Consider the following 21,834-nt stretch of genomic DNA (forward strand, 5'->3'; position numbering starts at 1 on the left):
AAATTAAGAAAAAATGTCAGCATCCTTCCTGAAAGTGACCTCAATGTGTTGGTCTCCACGAGAAGTGGAGCTCTTTCCACTTTTTTCAACGGATATTAATGTTTCTGCGTAAATGTTTGGACAGAAATGTTACACAAGGCAGGAGCAGAGTTTCCACATGATATATGAAGTGATGTTGTTGTTGTTACAGTATATTTTCTGTTTAAGCTGCCAGAATGACTTATTAGTTTAGCATTTCTTGTTGAAATATATTGTGTAATAATTTACTTTTAAAATATTCCTATTCAAAATATTTATCAACCCTTCACAAATTATCTTTGATACAATTTTCCCTTTTCCCCCAAGGGCAAGTGACCCATTTCTCTTCTTTGTAACTGGCTGCTGGCAAGTGCCCCTCTGGGTAATCTCTGGGCAATCCCTGTGCAGAAACCACCATGATTTAACCATTTGTCTCTACTTCTCAGAAGAGGCTGGAACCTTGCATGACAAAACAGTTTCTCTAAAGCTATAATATAAAATATAAAAATGTTTGGGGCATACTTAACAATATTTATATGATTGTTACTGAAACAACAGTTCTGACGTTCAACACAATAGACTTGGAAAATGGAAATTATTTTTGTCTCAAAGGGAAATTTTATAGAAGGGATATTCAGCTGTTGCACAAAGTAGGGTTACTAATCTTAGAAATCTTTGTGGGATTCTTGCTGCATCAGCCAGCAAAGATTTAGGGCATGCTAAATTCTTGGCATGTGTTGGCAGGGAGCTAATACTGAGAAGGGAGTCAGTGGGAGGATGTTTCAGATGGCTCTGTTGGCCATCTAGACAAATAGCAACCTCTGAAACCCTCTTGTGTGCCATAGTGACAAATTCCAGTGGCTCTGTCCATGGAGGATCCCCCTTTGCTTCTTCTCTTTGAAGGAGACACTGAAGGGATCCCAGAGCAGAAAATTTACCCTGAAGAGCTCCCAACACATGTAGCCATGTCAAGGTTTTGGCTTTACATCTGTGGCTGTCCCCATCCAACTGGGATTAGCCTGTCCAGAAAAAAATCCTCCATGTGCTAAGCAGAGATGCTGTAAGGGTAGACATGAAGCTGCAGTAAGTCTAGTGGATGTAATCTAACATGTTTTTCTGACAGAAGTTTACATTAAAAATTGATTTTTGCTTAGTTCAGTAATAATTAGTGGCAAATATATTTCATTTTCCAAGACCACGAAGCAATTTCAAATCATATTAAAACGAATACTATGGAATTATGATACTGTCACGATCCAAAACAGAGAGGCAAAAAATGAGCTAGGTGAAAACCAATCACTCAGTCCTGGAGGAGAGCAAAATATCTGTTAATGACTATGTGTGTATAGACTACTGTTTGGCTAGAGAGAATGTGTAATTGTTTGCTTTATTGGAGCCCTTTGTTGTGGTGATCTATCATATTGCACACTGTAAGTGCTCTTCTGTTCTGTTCAGATAATCCTACAGGTTTGGAATTCAGAAGTCACTGGTAACTTGCTGTTGTATGAGAAAGTTTTACTGAAAAATAGTTCTTTCTTTTACCCAAAATGACAAAAAACCTTCAACAAACTTTTCCTGAAAAGCAAAGAAAGTCATCCAAAATCAGACCAAAACTAATTTAATGAAAGCCACAGCAAACAGAGCTCCACTAAGTACGGAGTTTTTCTGTTCTGTGACCCATACCTGGGAGGTCCTTCAGGCTGTTCATAGCAGGTGGTCAGAAAAATACCATATGAGCCTGTATTGGTCTGCATTTCAAGTAGAATAGCTGTGATGCCTGTGCAATCATTTTGACACAGCTTGATGAAGAAAAAAATAAAAACATCTTCCCTAATGTATATTCTCAGTAGGGTTTTTGTTTTGGGTTTTTTGGTTTGTTTTTTTTTTTTTAATGGGTGGGAGGTTGTTTTTATTGTTTTGGTTTTTTTAAAACAGGAATGCATTTTTCTAATTTGGATATTTTATGTGCAGTTGTACTGTTACAGTGGCTGGTTAAATTAACAGGTGATTATGTGTGTCCTTACTACAGCTTTCAAAACCTGGTTCAGGTCTATTGATTATAATTAATTCAGTAAAACCTTCTTTCAGCAATAAAGATGTCAGTGTTTACAGGGATTGAAGACTCTGATTGCTCTTATGGTAGTCTGTATTTAATCCTGTATATTGTCTTGTAATACTTACCTTTTTCTTTTTTGCTTTTGACAGGTATTTCATTATTCTTATACAGCTTCATATGTGATTTATAACATACACACAAGGTAGGTCACATTGTTTTTTTCCATACCATGCCACTGACAGTGGCTCTATGCATGAGGTGATGCCGGTGTGTTCAAGTAAAAATGTTTCCCTTTTTTCAAGGGAAGTTTGGGAGCTAAACCCTCCAGAAGTAGAGGACTCAGTTTTACAGTATGCAGCCTGGGGTGTTCACGGACAGCAACTGGTAAGCACAGTCGTTAAAAATGTATGGACTCCAGACAGACTGAGGTAAAAACAAAACTGAAAGCCTTAAAATAAGTTGTGTCGTGTGTTTCTCACTATGCTAGTATGTTCCTATAACAGCTTTTAGGAGAGCTCTATTGCTTGTTTATTTTTTTATTAAAAATATGTTTTCCCCCAATAAGGAAGTGGTACACTTGTTGAAAGAATCACACCTTCATCTAAATATGCACTCAGGTGATTTTCAGGATAACCAGTTTATGGCTGCTGCTGTGTGGGAAGGAGCACAGCAGTTAAAGGTGAAAAACAGTTTTCTTTTAAGTGCAATATCAATGAAGACTGTGGGCAAAAGCAAAAGCTTAGCATCCAAATGTGATGTGATGGACTCATGAAAAGTGATGTTTTCATTTCAGTATGAAAATTACTGCCAAGGTCAGCTGTGCTGCATTGAATTCATAATAATTAAATGAGATGCCACGTTTCATGCGTAATTCTTTTTCCAGAAGTTTTACCGTTTTTAACGAACATTAATCATCCGTGGGCATCATAACCTATGTCAATATAAGAAGAAAAAAAAAAATTGTGTATTTAGAACAGCAATGATTTTAAGCTGACCTGTGTTGGTAGTTGAAGGCAAGAGACTGATTAAATCTTCAGTTCTGCATAAGAAATTCAGATAATCCTTGTTACAGTGTTCTAATAAGCTCATTAATGCCCCCAGGCATGATCCCAGGGACTCCTTGCACATCCAGCTTGCTCATGCAGAGAGGCTGTAAGCTGAATATCTAGAGACTATACCCTGTTGCTTTATATCATTCATCAAGATGATTGGAAAGTAAAAAATGTTTCTGGTTGGAATGTTTTGCATTAAGGAAGTGAAGGCAGGTGAGAAAAAGTAATTGGAACATGCTTGGTATGTTTTAATAATTAAACACATTAATTTGTTAATAATGAGACCATGGCAACAGGATTAGTGGTAATAAATACATAGGTTATTTACCAGGCAGCATTATGGAATGTGGCAGACCACATAGGTTGTAGTAGAAAGGTGAAGCATTTGCAAAATTGAACAGATTTAGGAAATACTTTAATTAAATTTCTGTTTGTAATATTCCTCTGTACTGGACAGAGGATATACACGTTTGTCTGTCCTGATCAGAGAATCATTAATCTAAAGTAGAGCTAAAATAAAATGCAGTGATTACTGAGAAAATATATTTTTCTTTTTTTGAGATGTCTCATAAGAACAGGGTCAGATTCACCAATCATAAACCTCAGAAAAAGAAATCAGAATAATGCTATCTTTATGTGTTTATGCTTAAACTGTTATTCTGATAATATGTATGGATCCTTTCAGATCCAGGCACAGGTGGACTACTGTTACATCTCAGAACTGCAAAAAAAATAGATGATCATTTTAGGCACAACCTTAATCATTCAAATTTGAAAACATTGGCATAATTCATACTTGAGTGAGGATAACATTACTCATCTTTGTTAATGTCCCTAGTAAAGTTAATGTCATGCTTTAAAAATATCTGCTCTACTCTGGGTTTTATGGTGCCATATGGTCTGCAGAATTAGGAAATAATAACTTTGAACACAAAATCTTCTGTGCACTCTGAATGGCACCGAGTGTTGCCATAGAGATGTACACCTGCAGAACAGTCCACTGAAGGTGACTTTAGGAATGTCAATTAGAAGGATGTCCTCTTGAAGCTGTTCATGTGGCAAAAGGAGGTTTCCAAAGTGACAGAAGTGCCTCGCTGCATTGCCCTCCCACTTCAGCAGCAAGCCAAAAATGTAGAAGGAGCATGAATGAATAAAGACTGTTGTGAGTAATGGTTGTTGCTGCAGTCCAAAGGAACATCTGCCTCGAGCAGAAGCAGGACAGAGAGTTCAGTCCAGCAGAACAGGTTAGGCAGAGGAAAGATGTGTGGCTGAGATATTGCAGCAATGGTTCTGTTACAAAATTTGTCATTGGAACAAACACTGGATTAGTGGGTTTTAGTAAAATAGTACAGGAGGCAAACAGCAGTGAAACGGGGCACAGGGGAAGGCCTAAAGGGAGAGATCCAATGATGAAAATCCATCAGTAGCTATCAATAGAAGGTATCTGGGTGCAAACAAAGCTACAGTCTCATAGACCCATGCTGCCAAACATACTGTGAGTGGTTTACCTTCCTGAACAAAACTTACTTGTCTTTTCTGTGGAAATAGTGATAATTCATTAGTAAAACAAGCAATGAAATACTTACTCTAAATAAAATAATTATAGTGTATTTACCTGGGAATAATCTCCAAGAGCCATTCTTTACTACTGAAGAACAAGTGGAAAACAGTTGGAGAAGAAATTTTATTTACAAAAATTTGATGTAGAAGGACCCATGGCATGTGCTGTGTGCCATCACAGAGATAAGAGTGTATGGAGCTCTTTAAAGTGAAGGGGAATATCTCCCTTCATCTGTGGTGCAGAAATGAACAGCAATACTATAGCCAGGACTGGTCAGCAAAATTAGCACAAAATGTGAAACACGTGGCACAGGTATGTTTGACTGAGCCAGAGATCCCAACTTTACACTAGAACTATTTGGAAAGTCCTGGATTAAATCCACATTATAATGGGATAACACATGGACTTGGATCAACTATTTTCAATAGGCTGTAGTGTAAAATAAGATGTTTCCAGTCCACAGTTCTGCAGATCTAAGTAACAGTGCAGCCTACATGGTTATCTTAAATATTCCAATGAGGAGGAACTGGCAAGATGTTCAAAGAGATAATGTAAAGATTTGAAGGGAAAAAGAAAAACAGGAAGGCAAATATGTATGAAGCAACAAACTGCTTATTGCACAGATGGACTATGGCTGCAGTGAAATCAAGTATATGCAGCGTTTTACATCCTTGTGGAAAGCATGCATCAGTCTAAGTTTGCTGTTTGGGATAATTTCTGGGGCTGTCTAAGGTGCCCCAGAGCATGCCCCATGAGGCTAGTGAAGAACAGAGTTTGCTGTCAGATGCCAGGTGACTGAGCCACAATGCCACTGTTTGCCAGCTACCACAGTGGTTGCAAGTTACTTCAGTTCCTTGTTATTTACCTAGAGTAGAAGGTTTTGTAGTGATTAAGAGGAAAGCTCAGAGAAACATCTGCTGCTTGACTCATGACATTTTGGTGTTGAAATTGAAAATGTTTGCCATGGGGAGAAGAAACTTTTATCTAATGAATTAATGTATCTTAAGGTCACATAGTTCTTAAAATGGGAACTTTTTTCAAGGTCACTCTTTAAAATGCTGCCTTTTAACTGTGTTAGGACTGTGCCAGATCTAAAATACCATTTCTGTGTCATAGTATGTTAGGGAGCTGTTCATCTATTTGCCAAACATTACTCATGTTTGATTAAAGTTGTGCAAGTCATTAGTTGATTATCTCTTTATCTCACCTCCATAGAATCCATCACTGCATCATCAAGTAATTCCAGGAAAGACAAACCCAACTAGAGATCTAATTTGTTTCATCAACATTTTTCTGCTTCCAGTTGATTGATTGATCTCACCCTCATTGCTTTTGGGTGAGAAAGAGCTATCCCATACCTGGTGGGAAGGCTTTACTAAGAAGAATTTGGGGTTTTTTAAGGGCCTCTGTTGTTAAAATACCCAGGTGTTTATCCAGAGTTTTCCCTTCTTTAGCCTTATCTTCTCCAGTAGTTTGTAGCAAAGGTTTTCATGTGTTTGTGCTGGACCTGGCTTGTATCTGACACAGGGGAGACAGCTCTGGGTCTGTCTGTGGGGTTGTATTGCAGTAGGAGCCTGGATATCAAAGTTCAGGCTGGAGATGTCTGCAGTGTTTGCAGTGCTGTATTTAAGTGTCTATTAACACTCTTGTGTTCTTCTGCAGTGCTCCATGCCATACAAATGGTTCTTCTGACCAATTATTGGGTGGGTTACTTCAACTGGTTCCCAGTGAAGCATGGTTAGAAGCTGTTCAGTTTGACATAGCTTTTCCTTAAAAGTTATATGTAGGGATTTTTTTTTCTCCCTTGGTGGTAGTACATGTTGTTTATGTTGTATAAAATACCTTATTTCACTTTATTCTATGAACATACATCCATGCAAGTCACTTTGCCTTTGTATTTATAATAGGTATATGTTTTGTGTTATTTATAGCAGTAAGCTAGTTTTTTTGGCTTTTTAAGACTGTTTTAGATGAGACAAATAGAGCAGCAGCAAAGTTCTTCGATTTTGTATTATTTTCTGTGTACTCAGATAAGCACTGGACTAATTTTTGCAAATGAGGAATTAGCAGGATTGTTCTTGGGCAGTTACCTTGCTCAACACATGCTTTAACAGCCATTACTTGCTGAAAGCTCCATTACTGTTGGGTCTGTCAAGGTAATGTTCAACTGCTATAAAACATGGTAATATATCTTTCTGTAAAATATTTGCCATGTGTTTTCTTTTTTGCATAATTAGTGCTGTGGGTACTTGGCACCCCCTCCTGGCAAGAACACTTGCATAAGCAAATGAAGTAAAAGCTTAATTAATGCTAATGAAGGAAGTCCTAAATAAATATATTTCTTCTGCTTTTTTTTTTATCTGCAAAGTTTTCTCTCTTTTGACTTACTGTATTTTAGATGAGTAACTTAAAATTACATATGGAAATTTCAAGGCTTTATTTCATCTTTCCTTTAAATGACTATGCTAATGAGGCAAATGGCAGTGAAACTGAGAGCAAAATGTCTGCTTGAATTTATTCTGAAAACTAGAAATAAACAAGAACACTTCAATGTGACATTAACCTCAGATATAATACCTCACTTAAAATGCATGAGGGGTTCAATTACCAAACTTCTGTAGTTCAAAGCACATTTGGAGGTGTGTTGTCCTGCTGAGGATGTTTCTCTGAAGGAAGGGAACTGTGGTTGAGCATTGCCCACCCATCTGAGTCCACAGAAGAACTGTGGACTTAGTTAAATTTTCTTCCTCTTAAGCTGCTGCAACACATTGGATTTTTCTCTTGGATTTGTCAAACTACCATTGTAAAATCTAAATGGTTTTTGCCTTTAAAAAAAATTAAATTATTTGATTCAAACTGTTCTTCAAAGAAAAAAAAATAGTATGAGTTGCTCTGAAGGTATTCTACTGAACTATGAATTTCCATTATGAATTTTTGGGTGCTTACTCCCCTTAAATATGGATTGGAGGAACATTTAATGTATATTCTTTAGTTCCAAAAGTGATACTCAATCTGAAAGCGTCCCATCTCAGAAAAGGGAAATGGAGAATGCCACTAGAAAACACAGGCAGCTTGGCAAAACAGGAAAAAATACAGTTTTACTTACAAAGGCTGGATATATTCAATAAAATTATTGTGAGCTCTAGGGACCACTACAACATTATAAATGGAACATTATAAATGGGGCAAGGCTAAGTTAAGCGAAGAAGTTTCTTCATAAATTTGCTTTGTGAAGTACAACAAATGTGTTCTAGTATCAAAGGTGGTTTAAAATTATGAGTATTAAGGGTTGGATATTGCTGGCCCTTTGTGGGAATAGCCACTGGGCTGTATCTGAAAGAGGTGAAGAAATAATGAGAAAATCGTATGTTTTATAGGAGCATTATTCCTCTACCACTGTTTTTCATGTGGAACAGTAAAAGGCCCAGCAGCTTTATAGTGAATAAATCAAGAGAGGAGATAAAAGATGTTTCCTCTTGCTGGTTCTTATTCTGTTATCACTGATCTAGCATGCAGCTAATATTTGAGTCAGTATGGAAGCCCTGCACACAAGTAATGTGTTTTTTTATCCAGAAGCAAATATATTGGAAATTTGATATATCACTGTGCTAAAACTCAAATTATTTTTTTCACATGGTGACTTGTGTGGGTGTGTATGTGTGTATAGACACACATGTGTGATAGGAGCAATCCTAAGGACTTTTCCATGCAGCAGCCTGCAGGGAGCAATGAAAACCGCAATATGCACCTCTTCTCATGTTGTTCAACATGTCTGTGTGTAACAAAGCATATCTGAATATTCACACTTCCATCTGTTAGCTAATATTAACTGCAAGTCCAATGGCTCATAAAATAGGGATGCTGTGCTTCTTGTGTGAAAAATATGTGGCTTTCTGTAATGCAGAAACATGAAACTTACATTTCAGAAGTCTAAAATTCTTTGGAAATAGCCACGCATAAAAACTGTGAAGCAGAGGTTGAAATTTGATGGAATCCTTAGCTGAACTGAAATTGGAAAAGATTGGGTTTTATTATGGACTGTATTTTTATATAACTCCGAAATCCTGCCCAAAACCACAGCTTGCTTACCTGTGTCCCTGGACCCATATAATCATGTAGTCACTTCATATTTAGTGTTTAAAAAAAAGATGCACCACAGGGTGGGATGGAAAATTTGTCATATCCATCTTTAGGTAATGTAATGTAAACAACAGTTTTAGCTGGCAAATAGAAAAAAAAAGTAAAAAAACCCTAAGAAAGCAGCTATATTCTGTGTTCCTTAAGACCTTGGAAAAGGGAGATTCCAAAGAGGAAGGCATCAAAATATCAAAGCAGAAGACTTTGAAGATTTTTAACGCCTTTTCTGGTTCAGGTTCCATGGCAGAGGTTGTTCTAATTAATTGTACACATGACTTTTATTTACCTTTTGTAAAGACTTTGGCAGAAGACTTGGAGTTTCTGTGATGGTACCCATGGCTACAGAGTTCTGCTAGGAACAGGTTGTAGTGGCAAAACCAACTTGACACAAACTCCACTGAACTCTTGCTCTGTGGGAGGGTTCCTCCACCACTTCCATTTATAGGTTCTGTTTGCTCCATGTTAAAATCTATTTTCTCATTCAGCACATAACATCCATTAGAAATATAGACAGGTTTCTGTCAGTGGAAGTGATAGTGACTGTTCTCCTCTGCAAGGGTTAACAACTTTGGTTATGTTCAGTTCTCCTGGCTATTTCTCTCAATTTTAGCCAAGTCCCTCTTGAAAAAGAGACATTAAATTCCATCATTACCAGCCCATAAATGTCCTTGCATGTTTTTTGTTTCCCTAAACTGGGGTTATGACTTCCCCACTGTGTTTGTGCTGAAAGATCAGAGCTGATAAAACTTTGCCTGCACTGGGTTAAAGTGACTTAGGCTTTCATGTTGACTCAGCCTGGACCAGACAGTGAAATGCAAAGATCTGCTCTTGGATGTGTAGTTGTGGGGAATGTATCTCCACTGGCAGCTCCGAGGCCTGGAGAATGAGGATAAAAAAGTCAGGTGTTGATATCTAAGAGACAACAATGCATTGATTTCCTTCACTGCTTATGGCAGGTGACAGCACGTTTACAGAAACAGAAAAGATTTGTGTGGAAGGAAAGCAAAAAGTTATTTTCGAGTGTTGTTTCCCAGAAGCTAAACTGTCCCAAACAGATGTGCTGTTCTAAGATGTGCTAGTCAAAATTTCCTAATTCCTCCTTGTCTCATTCCTAATGAGATATTTTCAGACAAACTGTTTCTTGCATTGGTTGTGGTATGTGGAGTCTGTACAGGTGGATGCCATCCACTAAAATTTTGGCCCATCATAAAGACAACAGGCAACTTGAAACCAGTGTGCAGTGGGGAGATGAGAGCACGTGTCCCATACAGCAGGATGGGCTGGGTCAGCAATAGCAGCTGAAAGCAGAAACCTTTGTGTTCAACTCTTCTGGAGTTTCTCATGTAGGAAATGCTCAGAGGCAGCTTGGTCTATTGTATTTCACACAAAGTTCTCAGGGATTCCCCACCAACCTAAAAAATACTAGAAAATGTAAGTAGGAATTTACAGCTCAGAATTTTCAATTCTGTATCTTTTTACTTTTGTTCTTGCAGTTGTAATGCTACTTTCTTACACTTTTTCAAAGAAAACAGAAGATTTCTCCTCTGATACCAAGTCCTTACAATTTCCTTAGATATTTTTCTGTCTCCCAACATTGGTTTTTTTCCTTCTGGAGTAACGAGGTTGAAAATTTTTCAGTTTAGCTTGTTCTAGATTGATCAGTCTGGGCATAATTGAATGCTTGATATCAGTGTAAGATGAGCCTGAAATAACCAGAGATCATTTTAAAAGATTTTATGGTAAGGACAGATTATGATTTTGTTATAAGCTCCATGCTGGCTCATTAGTCAGAAGCAATCAGTAAGTGTGAGGAAGGAGGAGTATGAATTTCTGAGCATGCACTGTTTTTGGATAAGTCTGTTCTTCACATCACTCAGACAAAGATCAAAGGGCTGAGCAGCCCAGTCCTCAGTGACATTTTGCACTGTACTGCAGCCAGCAGAGCTCTTCAGGGAGCTCCATGGGAGGAAGCAGCAGATCCAGACCACCAACTTGGGGGCAATGCAGTCTTGCTGTGATCTGTGCAGCAGATTTATGAAGCAGCTTTCTGCTAGGTTGTAGTTCAGATATTATATATGATTTTATTTATACAGCACATTACACTATGTTTGCTCTCCTGGGTAAGCTGTCATGGGATGAGACAGGGTGTGAATTTAGTGAGCATCATGATCCAATATCATTGGAAAGGCAACATAATTAATGTGTGTTGAAACAAAAGAGGGCAACGCTTCCCCGCATTTATTGGAAATCAAGGACATAAACATCAGAGTTACCATGGAGTTGCTGATAGTCTGAGTTCATGGCCTGGTTTATGTCATGACATTAGTAACTAATCTTACAGCTGCATTATGAGTGCATCCTTGCTATTGTTTACAGTAGATTTATAAACTATCTAAATAGCAATTAAATATAATAGCCTTGTAGATTGTTTGTGGTTGTTCAGAAACCATTGTGCTAACACATTACTGTGATGCAGTGGCATTAATCTAGACAGAAGAAAAGTGGTGCTTCAGTGTTCTGTTCTTTCTGCTGTGTCTGGCAGCTTGATTGCTGCAAAAATAAAAGTAACGTATTGTAACTGACATCAGAAAAATATAGTGTATGACATTGGGGCGTCTGTGCTTTGAGGTCTCCATGTCTTCTACTGATCAACAGCTACTTCCCCTCTCCCTTAATTGCAACATTATCTAAAGGTTTGAAAGCTTCCTCTGAAATAATTGTTGTGCAGGTCAATCGCAACCTTTAGAAAACTGGTACCTTTAAGAGTGAATATAGTTCTTATTGATTACAATTATAATAATTTTGTTATTATCTATTACTTTGTTTTCACCTCATTTGCAATGGTGATGATTTTTGGAACATGGATCATATAAGGGCAGATTTTTATTCACTGCCAGGCATTGCTCAGGTAGCTCATGGTGCCTGTGGTGCCCAGTACCTGCATAATTTAGTGCTCTGTAGGGCAAGAGCTGAAGCAAGTCAGAGCTGAAAGGCTCTCAAAATTTTGTACCAGTACAGACTGACCTGCAAAAGAGAAAAAAAAATATCTGCAGAGAAGAGATCAGAGCCATTATGCACTCCTGGAGACTTGCAAAGCAGCTGTATTGCAAACTAGATCAGACACTGTAGCCTGCAATCCTGTCTGTGAGAGCTCACAATCTAAATAGACTACAGATATATTGTAGGTGAAAGGAATAGGAAATAAAGCTGCTTTGCAATACAATCCCATAAAACTTCCCTTGAAATTGTCATCCTGTAACATACTTGATCTGTATAGAAAATTTGTAAGAGGTGAGAAAAAAATAAAAGGCTTTTGGAAGAGGGCTGTGTAATTGTAACTCACTAAGTCACTAAAGAATATTCTAACCTTCTAAAATTCACACCTATGAAAGCTTTATAAGCCACTTTTCTGTGGTTTATATTATCTGAAATATAATAATTCTCTTTGGTTTTAGAGATGGCTGCTGTAAGAAATTCATTAGCAGGATAATCAGTCCCAGCAGTGAAATGCGCGATGAGTGTTTGGGGTGGTAGTTTGCCACCCTGCATTTCACTTGCCTCTCAATGAGTGTCCTCTTCATTACCACAGAGCTTCTTCCACAGCTGATTCCTGTGGGGAAGAATAGCAGACACCAACCCTTGAAATTGCTCCTTTTCCAACAAAGTGCCAAGTCCCTCCTAGAAATGTGGTTTGTCCATGTGATTTTGTACACAATGTGTGTTCAGTTCACCTGTGTGGAGCAGTAAATCAACTCCTGATTTGGAAACACTCCAGAGCCTTGTCACAGGAAGGCTGGGCGTGTAGCTGTTGTCCTGACCCTGGGCACTTTGAGTGCCAGCAGAGTTAGGAGTCTCCAGCTGTAGGTAAAAATTGACCAAATGACATCACACCCCCAGGTCAGCACAGAGCACAGAAAAAGCCACCTCCTTCCTGCTCCCAAATAGAGCCCTGAAGGATTCTCTGGCTTTCTCCACCATGTGTTATTCTTGGCCACAGAGGAGCTTTGATAAAGGCCAGGTTTGGATTGCCATCATGGAACTTCTAGCTTGGTATAGCAAACAACTGTTCCTGTCTAACACTGTGCCCAGTCCTTCTGGATGGTATTTTCTTCCCCAAATGAGCAGTTATCTTTTCTGTGAAAGGCAAAAAAAAAAAAAAGAAAAAATAGCGATTACACTGTTGTCGCATTGGCACACAAACCACATAATCTTAACTACACCTTGTTTTTCAGCAGGAGTCTGCTTCAAGTAAATAAGATTTTGGCAAGGAAAAAGGGCAGGAAGGGGTGCTCATCTTCTGTAACAGTGGGTATAATAATGGTCTGACAATCTCAGTTTAAGTCTGTGAGTCCCAGGAGTATAGTAAGTGAAATCACAGATGACAAGAAAATGTTTGCTCAGTTTGGACTGGAAAAGAGCAGATATTACACTGTGACTAAAAATAATGTATTCGGTGGCTCTCAAAAAAAATTATCTATCAGAACTTTGAAGGATGCTGAATGGTGGTAGAGAAAATGCCAAGCCAGGTATTCATTTGAAAGCTATTGCATTGGTAGATCTTATGGGTGATTTGCAGTATTTTTTTAAATTGCTGAAAACAAATTGTAAATTTCTGAAGTGGAGCTATTTCTATAATTTTTCAGATCTGTGAACTAGAAGGTAGAAACAAATACTAAAAAATCCTTGAATGAAAACCAAACTTGCTACCTTAACAGCAGCTGTTGGAAGCTGGCAACCAAATTGTCTTGATGTGGATGCAGGACTTTAACTTCTTCCTGCAATCCAGAGTTAGTTCTAATATTTCTTACAAGTCAAAGGAACTTACAAGTCAATGGATATCTGCATTTTTCCATAATTTTGGTGAAAGCAACAGTAGGGATTGAGACCACATTTTTAGAATAAAAATTACTTTAAAATAATTCTAAAATTAATTATTTCATTCATTATGCCTCTTAATAATTTCTTCTATGCAAGACCATTTTTGTGTTGGACTTTCCATATGTTCTAGAACAAAAAGGCATCAACTCTTTGGATATACATAATATATATGTGTGCATACATGTTATCATGCAGTATAAACTTAGCACTGCCCCTGAAACTGGAGAAGTCATGGTTTAATCTCTGAAGAGCAAAGTACAATATTTGCAGGGCAACTAAGAAAATATTCTTTATTTGACTTTGTTCTGCTCCTGAATAGCTGATACTATTTGTCTTATTGGTTGTTAGTGAAAAAAACATATTTCATGTGGAAATTTTAGTGAATGATCTTGTTGCAAAGAGGTAAAAATGTTATAAAAGAAAAGTCTTATAAAATATAGATTAGGCTTAGCTACTTCAGCGAAGCTAACAATAGCCTACAAGTTCCCTTACAAAAAATCTTGAAAATGAGAATTCATTAACATAACATTCTATTCCTAGGGTGAAAAACAAGCACACCTGTATCAACAGTATGATCTGTCCCATGAGAATCAGTAGAAAAAGGATGTAAACTAACTAAAAATACAAAAGGTTGATAAATGTGCAAAATATCGTGTACCGACCAATGAACTAAGTGTAAACGTATTGTCAACCAATAAGGTCTAACACAGTGATAATAATGGTAATCTAAACAGTGATAATAATGCTAATCTAACTTCTAATAATTATATAGAATGTAACATTTACAATATAGATTGAGCTTTTCCTGAATGAAGAAAATGTAGTTTTAGCTGACTTATTACAACATGATCTGACTGGGGCCGCTGGATTTGCCCTGGCTAATGTACGGTAAGACTAGAGACAGAACAAATGGTCAGAGGCAAGCCCAGATGGAAAAGCATCTTGAAGCTTTAGAAGAATTAATTATGCAGCTAATTGGCTGGCAGTGTCACAAGAAGGGGTGGGATTGTGCGGAATGCTGAGGAGTCACCAGGGCTGAGGGGCCTGTGCTGAGGCGCAGCCATGGCGTCTGCGCTGGGCCGGGCGGGCCCTGTGGGACGCGGCTGCTTTCTGCAGCAGAAACGTCCTCACCCCTCTGCAGAGCCACAAGTGAGTCCTGCTCTGTGTTCCATGGAGTGCTGGGCTCTGAGCTCGCTGTGCTGCCCCAGAGGGGTGAGGGAGCTGTGTGTCCCTGCCCAGGTGACACAGGAGTGCAGCCAGGGCAGGCCTGCCTGAGGAGGCCGAGGGGCGATGTCTGCAGCGCCGTCATTAGCAGGAGTTCGGTGGCACAAACATGTCCTGAATGCCTGGAGGTCTCCCTCTGGGCATAATCAGAAATTTCTTAGTCTTGTCATAGCTCATATTTTCAGTGTGAAAGGTAAGGAACAGTGCCATGTTCTCTGGAGTATTAAGTGGAGGTGCTCAAGTTGTTCCAGACTGGAGTATTTATTTATCAATTATTGGTCTGAGGTTCTGTGGAAGAATCTGATGATTTTCTCTCACCACAGGTAAAACTCTCACCTGTACAGAAAGTGCTTGTTGCATGGACTTTTTTTCTAACCAAAAATTTATAGATACAGATGGCTTCTTTGTTTCCTTTCCAGCTGCATCTGCTCTGTAGCTTTAGAGTTTGGTTGGCACTTGCCTTGAACAAGTTGTTCATCCTGATGAATCCATGTAATGGCAAACAATACCTGTAGCCACACTCCACAATTTCTTTCCTTCCAGCCTGTTCCAGTCCCCAGCCAGCCTCTGGGGAAAGAAGAGGGTTGGGGTGTTCTTCTAATACCCAACCTAAACCTGCCCTGACACAACTTCAGGCCCTTCCTTGGGTCCTGTCACTGCACAGACAGATCAATGTCTGCCCCTCCTCTCCTCTCACAAGGAAGCTGTAGCTGCAGTGAGGTTTCTCTCAGTCTCCTCTTCTCCAGGCTGAGCAGAGCAGCTCTGCTTTTCTTCCACCTAAAAAACTGAGTTTTAGAGTGACCTGCAGCAGCTCTGGGTGAGCTGCTGCTGCTGCTGCCCAGCTGGAGCAGAACAGGCTCTTGCTGTCACTGAAACGCTGCCCTGTAATCACAGGAGGGATTCCTGTGCATGGGCCATGCTGGAGGCTTCAGTGGAGCACCAAAAGGGAAAAAGTGGGGTAGCTTTCTGTAATTTAGCAGCTTTTCTCTGCCTGTAGTGTTTGAAATGATTAAAGACACACGGGGGGCCTCTCCAGCTACTGGCACTAGGTTTGCTGTTCAGCTGGGGAGTGGATGTCTGTGTTTTCACAGCTGTCTGCCATCTGCAGCTAACTTGGACTGGGTGCTCTGCTGCAGACCTCAGCCTGAAAGCAAATCCTGTAATTGTGAAACACGCTGCAAACAGTAAATAAGTGTTTTGGAAAGAATCCATTTAGAAGAAGGTTTATGAAAAAATGGTTTAGAGGATGCCAGATGTGGAAGAATGTGATTAGTGCTGAGGATTAGTGCTGAAGTAGAATATTAGAGCAAGCAGGGCTTCAAATTCTTCACAGTCAGTGGAAATAAATGTGATCATTACCAAGAATTAATATCTCACTAAGTCAATACATTCTTGCAGGTGTTTTCCATTAATTGATAAATAATAAAATAATTAAAGAATTTCTGTGGGGTTTTTCTCCATTTGGTTTAAGACTTGATGTGCAAAATCTCTAAGAAACCACAAAGTCACATAATTTTGAAGGCAGTAGATTTTGACATTTATCCCCATTTACAGCAGTATTAGCTGAGGGTCTCAGCTAAAAATTGCTTTAAATGTTTTAAGAATACTCATGAAAGATGGATAGAAGAGAAGAGGTTAAAAATCATGTAATAATGATTTCCACATACAGTAGCATATCCTGGTTCCACTTTGTGCCTTTTTCAATTTACTTTCTTATCATTATACCTGAAAGCATTGAAAGCTTTTTGGGCACAAAGCTACTGATGTATTCTTGGGAATACCTGTCTGAGACACAGTTAACAACTCCTTTTTTAGCAGTTTGGGAAGATTCAGTAGTTGCAGTCAACATTTTAGTACTTGAGATATAGTAAATAGACCCAAGTGTATACTAAGAAAAGCCTTTTACTATTACTTGTTCCCATATACCTGAGTGGAGAGAGACTAGCAAGGGAAATCTTGGTTTATGTGATGTTGCTCAAAACACAGTATACAAAGTGATGAATTATGTCCCCTTCCTGGAAACTTTTGGACACATCTTCAATTCTTGCTGAAATCACATGTGTTTGCAAGACTGTGCTCCAAGGAAGGCTGGAATTTTTTTTGAATGTTTCAGCTGAGGAATAGTTCCATTTCTACTTTTAGTTTGTGGGCTCTTGATAATTCACATAAAATTAAGTCAGTGTCTTCCTCCTAAAGCCACTTTACATTTGACACCGCTTTTTGCTGCTGGTTGGTGTTGTATCTGTAAGTACAAGGTGAAAGCAAGCAGGATCTACTCACAATCTTGGTAATAGAATTAATTTCAAGGGGTAACCTATTAAAATTTCAGTATTTTAGAGCTATGTATAAGGTAAAATTGTATCATGTAAGTATTATACTTGGAAGAAGAATTCATAGTGAATCTGCCTTTTGAAAATGCCCTTCTTGGCTGTGTCATTTGGCTTCTTTAGTCCTGTCACAGATGTATTTTCTCAGTGTGAATTGAGGTGGTGCATAATCTTGCCGTTGCTTTGATTTTGCTGTTAAGCTGTGGAAGTGCACACGTGGCCATTGTGATTTTTGGCACTTTGTCATGAAACCTGGAGCTCAGCCTCACAAAATGAGTGAACTTGATACCTTTTGAAACAAAGTGAGCAGGAGGAAGGGAGGAAAGAAGAGCAGACAAGGCTAATGAGTGGCAGTGAAGAAGGAAAAAGGAGGATGAGGAGCCCAGACTTGAAAATAAAGAGCATTTATATCATACTCTTGAGGTAAAACAATAGTGGGTCAGTCAGAAGTCATCAGCAAGCTGAGAAAAGTTAATTGCAGGCTGCTATTTGTTTTTGTTTTTCCAGTGTGTTCTCATGCCATGATACAAAGCTGTAACTTATATTTATGATGTATGTACTGTGCTGAATGTCCTTGCAGAAGTATGTCTAATTTCACAGTTAGAAAACCAGGTGAAAACTTCTTTATTCATTCAGCTCCTATAAAACTTGTCTCCTGTATGATTTTGAAGAATGTAATGATATTCTTTTAACATGAATAGGAATATTTCAGCTGGAAAGACAATTTCAAAGGCAGGATTTGCTTTCCATAAGTATTTAAAGTTAGTTTAGTTTGTCCAATTTTATAGTAAAATGGAATATGAAGACAATGTTGGTGCAAACTCATGCTGAATTATTCTGTAGACTGTTCTGAGCCTGAGGAAATTATGTATTCGTTGCTGAACGTTCATTTATATCTACAAAAATGTTGGTTTTTCTCTCCATCTCTCTTTCCTCATCCAGATTTATATATTTGAAAATAACATCTACTATCAGCCTGACGTAAAGAGCAGCTCATTGCGCCTGACATCCTCAGGAAAAGAAGGAATTATTTTTAATGGAATTACAGACTGGTTATATGAAGGTAAGCTGGACAAATATATCTGCTTATAAAAACAGATGCAAGGTCCTTGTACAAACCCAGCAGCACAAATCTGTTCATTCCAGAAAATGCTGAGGGTGGGTTTGCTCCTTTCCCTTCTCATTTTCCTGCAAGATTGCCATTGTATCTGATCATTCTTTGTATTGGCTGCTGATTTGAATATAGCAGTGTTTTCTGAGAAAGAAGAATTCATTTCAAACCAGAATGTAGCAAATGAACTCTTGGTGGCATGTAAGAGTGAGCAGGGAAAAGGCTCAGTTGGCTGCTTTTAGGGACCACAGTGATGATCCATTTACAGTTAAAAGATCCCAACAGAAAAGGGCACCCAGATTGGAGTGTGGGATAGCTCAGTCTGTCTTCTGCAGCCAGTAGCACAGAATGTTTCTCTGCACCCAAAATGCTTTTAGCAGAATGATAAATTTAAGGGAAAAATAATAAAAAACGGGAGCAGATTAGCTTGGTATAACAGCTTAAAATTATTACACATTTCAGCTACTCTTTCTATGAGACTCATGTATTCTGTAGATAAATAGCTTGGTGTTAAACACTCAGTTACCTGAGATATAGAATTTCTTGTGTGAAGAGTTTTTTTAGGAATGGTGTTAATGCCATTCAGCTTGGAACTTCACCTTAAAAATGGTCTATTCACACCTCTTGGCATTGCAGTAGTTATGGGCAAACAGATCAGTGTGGGGTTTTTTTCCCAAATCTCTGCCCAAGTAAACTCTGAAGTTAGAATGGTAATCTGCATCCCTCAGCCTGTATCTGATAGTTACCCACTTCCAAGGTTTTCGTTAGTGTTTTGAAATCTTTTAATGTGGTAGCACATTTCAAAACAAAAGAACATTTTTAAAATGGGATATAATTTTGTATGCACTTAATACTCTTAAAATCTTACACAACAGCATGCAGATTGAAGAATTTAAGCAGATAAATCAGGGTGAGAGGGAGTCAGGTGAGAGGGAGTTCTGTCTGCACCTGTTGGAGAACCCCAATGTCTGTTGGCACAGGAACACACTGCTCCTTTCCCATTAACCTGGAGCACTGCTCCACTTTCAGCAGTTTTTTAGCAACATCAGAAGCTGAGCAGGCTGAATATTTTCCAGGTGAAGCTGAAAGATTTTCAGTTGAATTGAGCACTCTTCCACCTTTGACCTCATTCGTTTTCTTTTATCTTTTCATGAGATTGTTATTAGCATTTTACCTTACAAAGCATTTGGGAATAGCTTTTCTTTGTGTGAATAACCTTGTCTAAATGCAAACAGTAATATTTTAAAGCAAACATAACTGTGGTTTTCTCCTATCTGATATTCACCATTTGTTCTCTGCTCTTCTCCTGTGTAAAAGGTTTCAGTTATCCAGACAGGGAGAGAAGCATGACCCAGAATATATGACTTTGAATATAGGTTCCAGCTTCATTTCACCTAAACTTAGATAATTCAACCCATTAAGCTGCTTCAGAACCCTCAGAATCCAATTAGCAACTTGGAGAGTCTCTATTGACAGTTTAAGGAGTTTTGTTAGGTAGGCTCTCAAATTAGGTATGCAGTCAGGCCTTTTCCCTTAGTACACTATTCTCAATTAGTTTTCCAGCCATATTCTTCAGCTTTAAATACAAAAACCTTGCTAAGCAGGCTAACATATCAAATACATAATGAAAATTCAAAGTGTTTTCCACAAGTGAAAGCAGAAGACCTGTACAGGGAGAATTCAGAATGGCTCAGGAGCTGCTGGGATTCCAGGAGTTTGGGTTCTGTTCCTGTGGTTGCTTCTGGTTTGTTTCTTTTGTCTCTGATATACAATGACAATAAATGAAAGAGAACATTGAGTGACATTCTTGGAGAATTGGATTCATTTGGAAAGCAAATAAAATTTGGATTAAAAAAAAGTTTAGTTCAGATTTTCACAAAGTTTCACTCCAAAAGAACTGTGAATTAAAGCTGTCCACTAGACTGAGACAAGAAAATCGTAATATTGCCCTTCAAAAATGATTACATAAATTTGACTGTGTGAAGATCTGCATGTTATCAGGTGCCACAACTCAGAGAAATCACATATACTGAAGTTCTATATTAAGAGGAGAAGAAAAAAAATTGGCAATCACAAAAAATACCCCAAACCCCCAGATTATTTTAAATTATTTAAAATTTAAGTAAACACATGTACTGGAATGCAATAGAACTAAGCATATGTCAGTAACAATTATCTTTCACATTTAGATGATTTATTGATGTTAGTGGAAGTATGCACTTGAGGAAAATGCTCCTTCAGTGTTCCTTTTATCCAGCCATTCAACCCAGGATGATGTGAAATTATTGAAATTGCAGCAGACACATTTCAATTTGGCACAGAGAGGACAACTTGGTGCCAGCTGAACAAGCTGGACATTGTGTGTGAATTTTTTCATGGACCCTGAGGAAATCTGGTTTTGCAGAGGAACTTCTCCACTCCCACATTGCCCACTGGTGGTCTCCAGATGGGGAAAGACTGGCCTTCCTGACTATCAATGACTCTCTGGTGCCCAACATGGTCATTCCCAGGTTCACAGGAGGTCTGTATCCCAAGGGAAAGCAGTATCCATATCCTAAGGTAAGTGAGAATGCAACCCCCACCTCCTCTTCTGTGTTCACTCACAATATTCAGCCATGAGGAAAGAGTGTTTCCAGACAGTAACAGAGGCTGGTTTTGTTCATGTTGCTTTTCAGGAAATAATAATTAATTTTTTTTCCAGTAGATTATAATACCTGAAAAGAATTTATCGGGTGAGGGGACAGCAGAAAAACTAACTTATGTAATTTCATCAATGATATTTGGCTTGGTAAAATGAGTCCAGCACCTCAGAGAGAAGGGTCAGACACTCTGTGTGCAGAGCTCAGGGAAAGCTCCTCCACAGATACAGAGATCTCAGTAGATTGTGGTGTTGTTAAGAAATGTGACAGACTGGCATTGAATAAGATAAGCCACAGTAACATATTTTCATGGCCATAAAAAAGAGAGGAAAAAAAAAGAATTGTCAGTGTTTTAGAAGATTTAGAGAAGAATTTTTTAGATTTGTTTTGGAAAGTGAAAGAACAGCCCAGACAGGGGTAATGCCTGAAATAATTTCTTATTTTCTGGAGATTTTCTGGTGAGGTGCCTCCAGATCTGCTGTTTTGATCTTACAGTTGATCAGTTTATCCAGCCCTTGCACAGTTTTAAAGTGTCTGGGTTCCTTTCTGAGAGGCCCACCTGTATGGTACTCCTCTGGCATTTCAGGGGAAGTTTATTGAGAGCTTTAGAAAATACTCTGTTACCTTGCTATTCCTTCTACTGCTTTTTGGTGATGAACCTTTATTCTCCATGGCTGGAGAGTTAGACTGTACCATGTACTATGAAACAATAACATACATTATATAAATAGAATATATATGTGCTATGAAATAATACTCTGAAATAATGAAACAACAGTAATTTTAGGGGTAGTTTATATTACTTGCATTGGCAAAACGCCTTGAGTGACA

The 21,834-nt window shown here is 38.4% G+C and overlaps 1 protein-coding gene across 1 annotated transcript in view; it reads left to right on the forward strand.

Moving 5' to 3' along the window:
• Positions 1-21,834, forward strand: part of DPP10 (dipeptidyl peptidase like 10) — a 236,978-nt gene that overhangs the window by 177,128 nt on the left and 38,016 nt on the right. The window contains exons 6-9 of the mRNA XM_050977060.1: positions 2,224-2,276; positions 2,377-2,458; positions 18,196-18,316; positions 20,769-20,923. Coding sequence (XP_050833017.1) covers positions 2,224-2,276; positions 2,377-2,458; positions 18,196-18,316; positions 20,769-20,923 — 411 coding nt within the window. The remainder of the gene's footprint in view (positions 1-2,223; positions 2,277-2,376; positions 2,459-18,195; positions 18,317-20,768; positions 20,924-21,834) is intronic.

The sequence above is a fragment of the Serinus canaria genome, chromosome 7 (genome assembly GCF_022539315.1).
Source record: "Serinus canaria isolate serCan28SL12 chromosome 7, serCan2020, whole genome shotgun sequence".
Lineage (NCBI taxonomy): Eukaryota > Metazoa > Chordata > Aves > Passeriformes > Fringillidae > Serinus > Serinus canaria.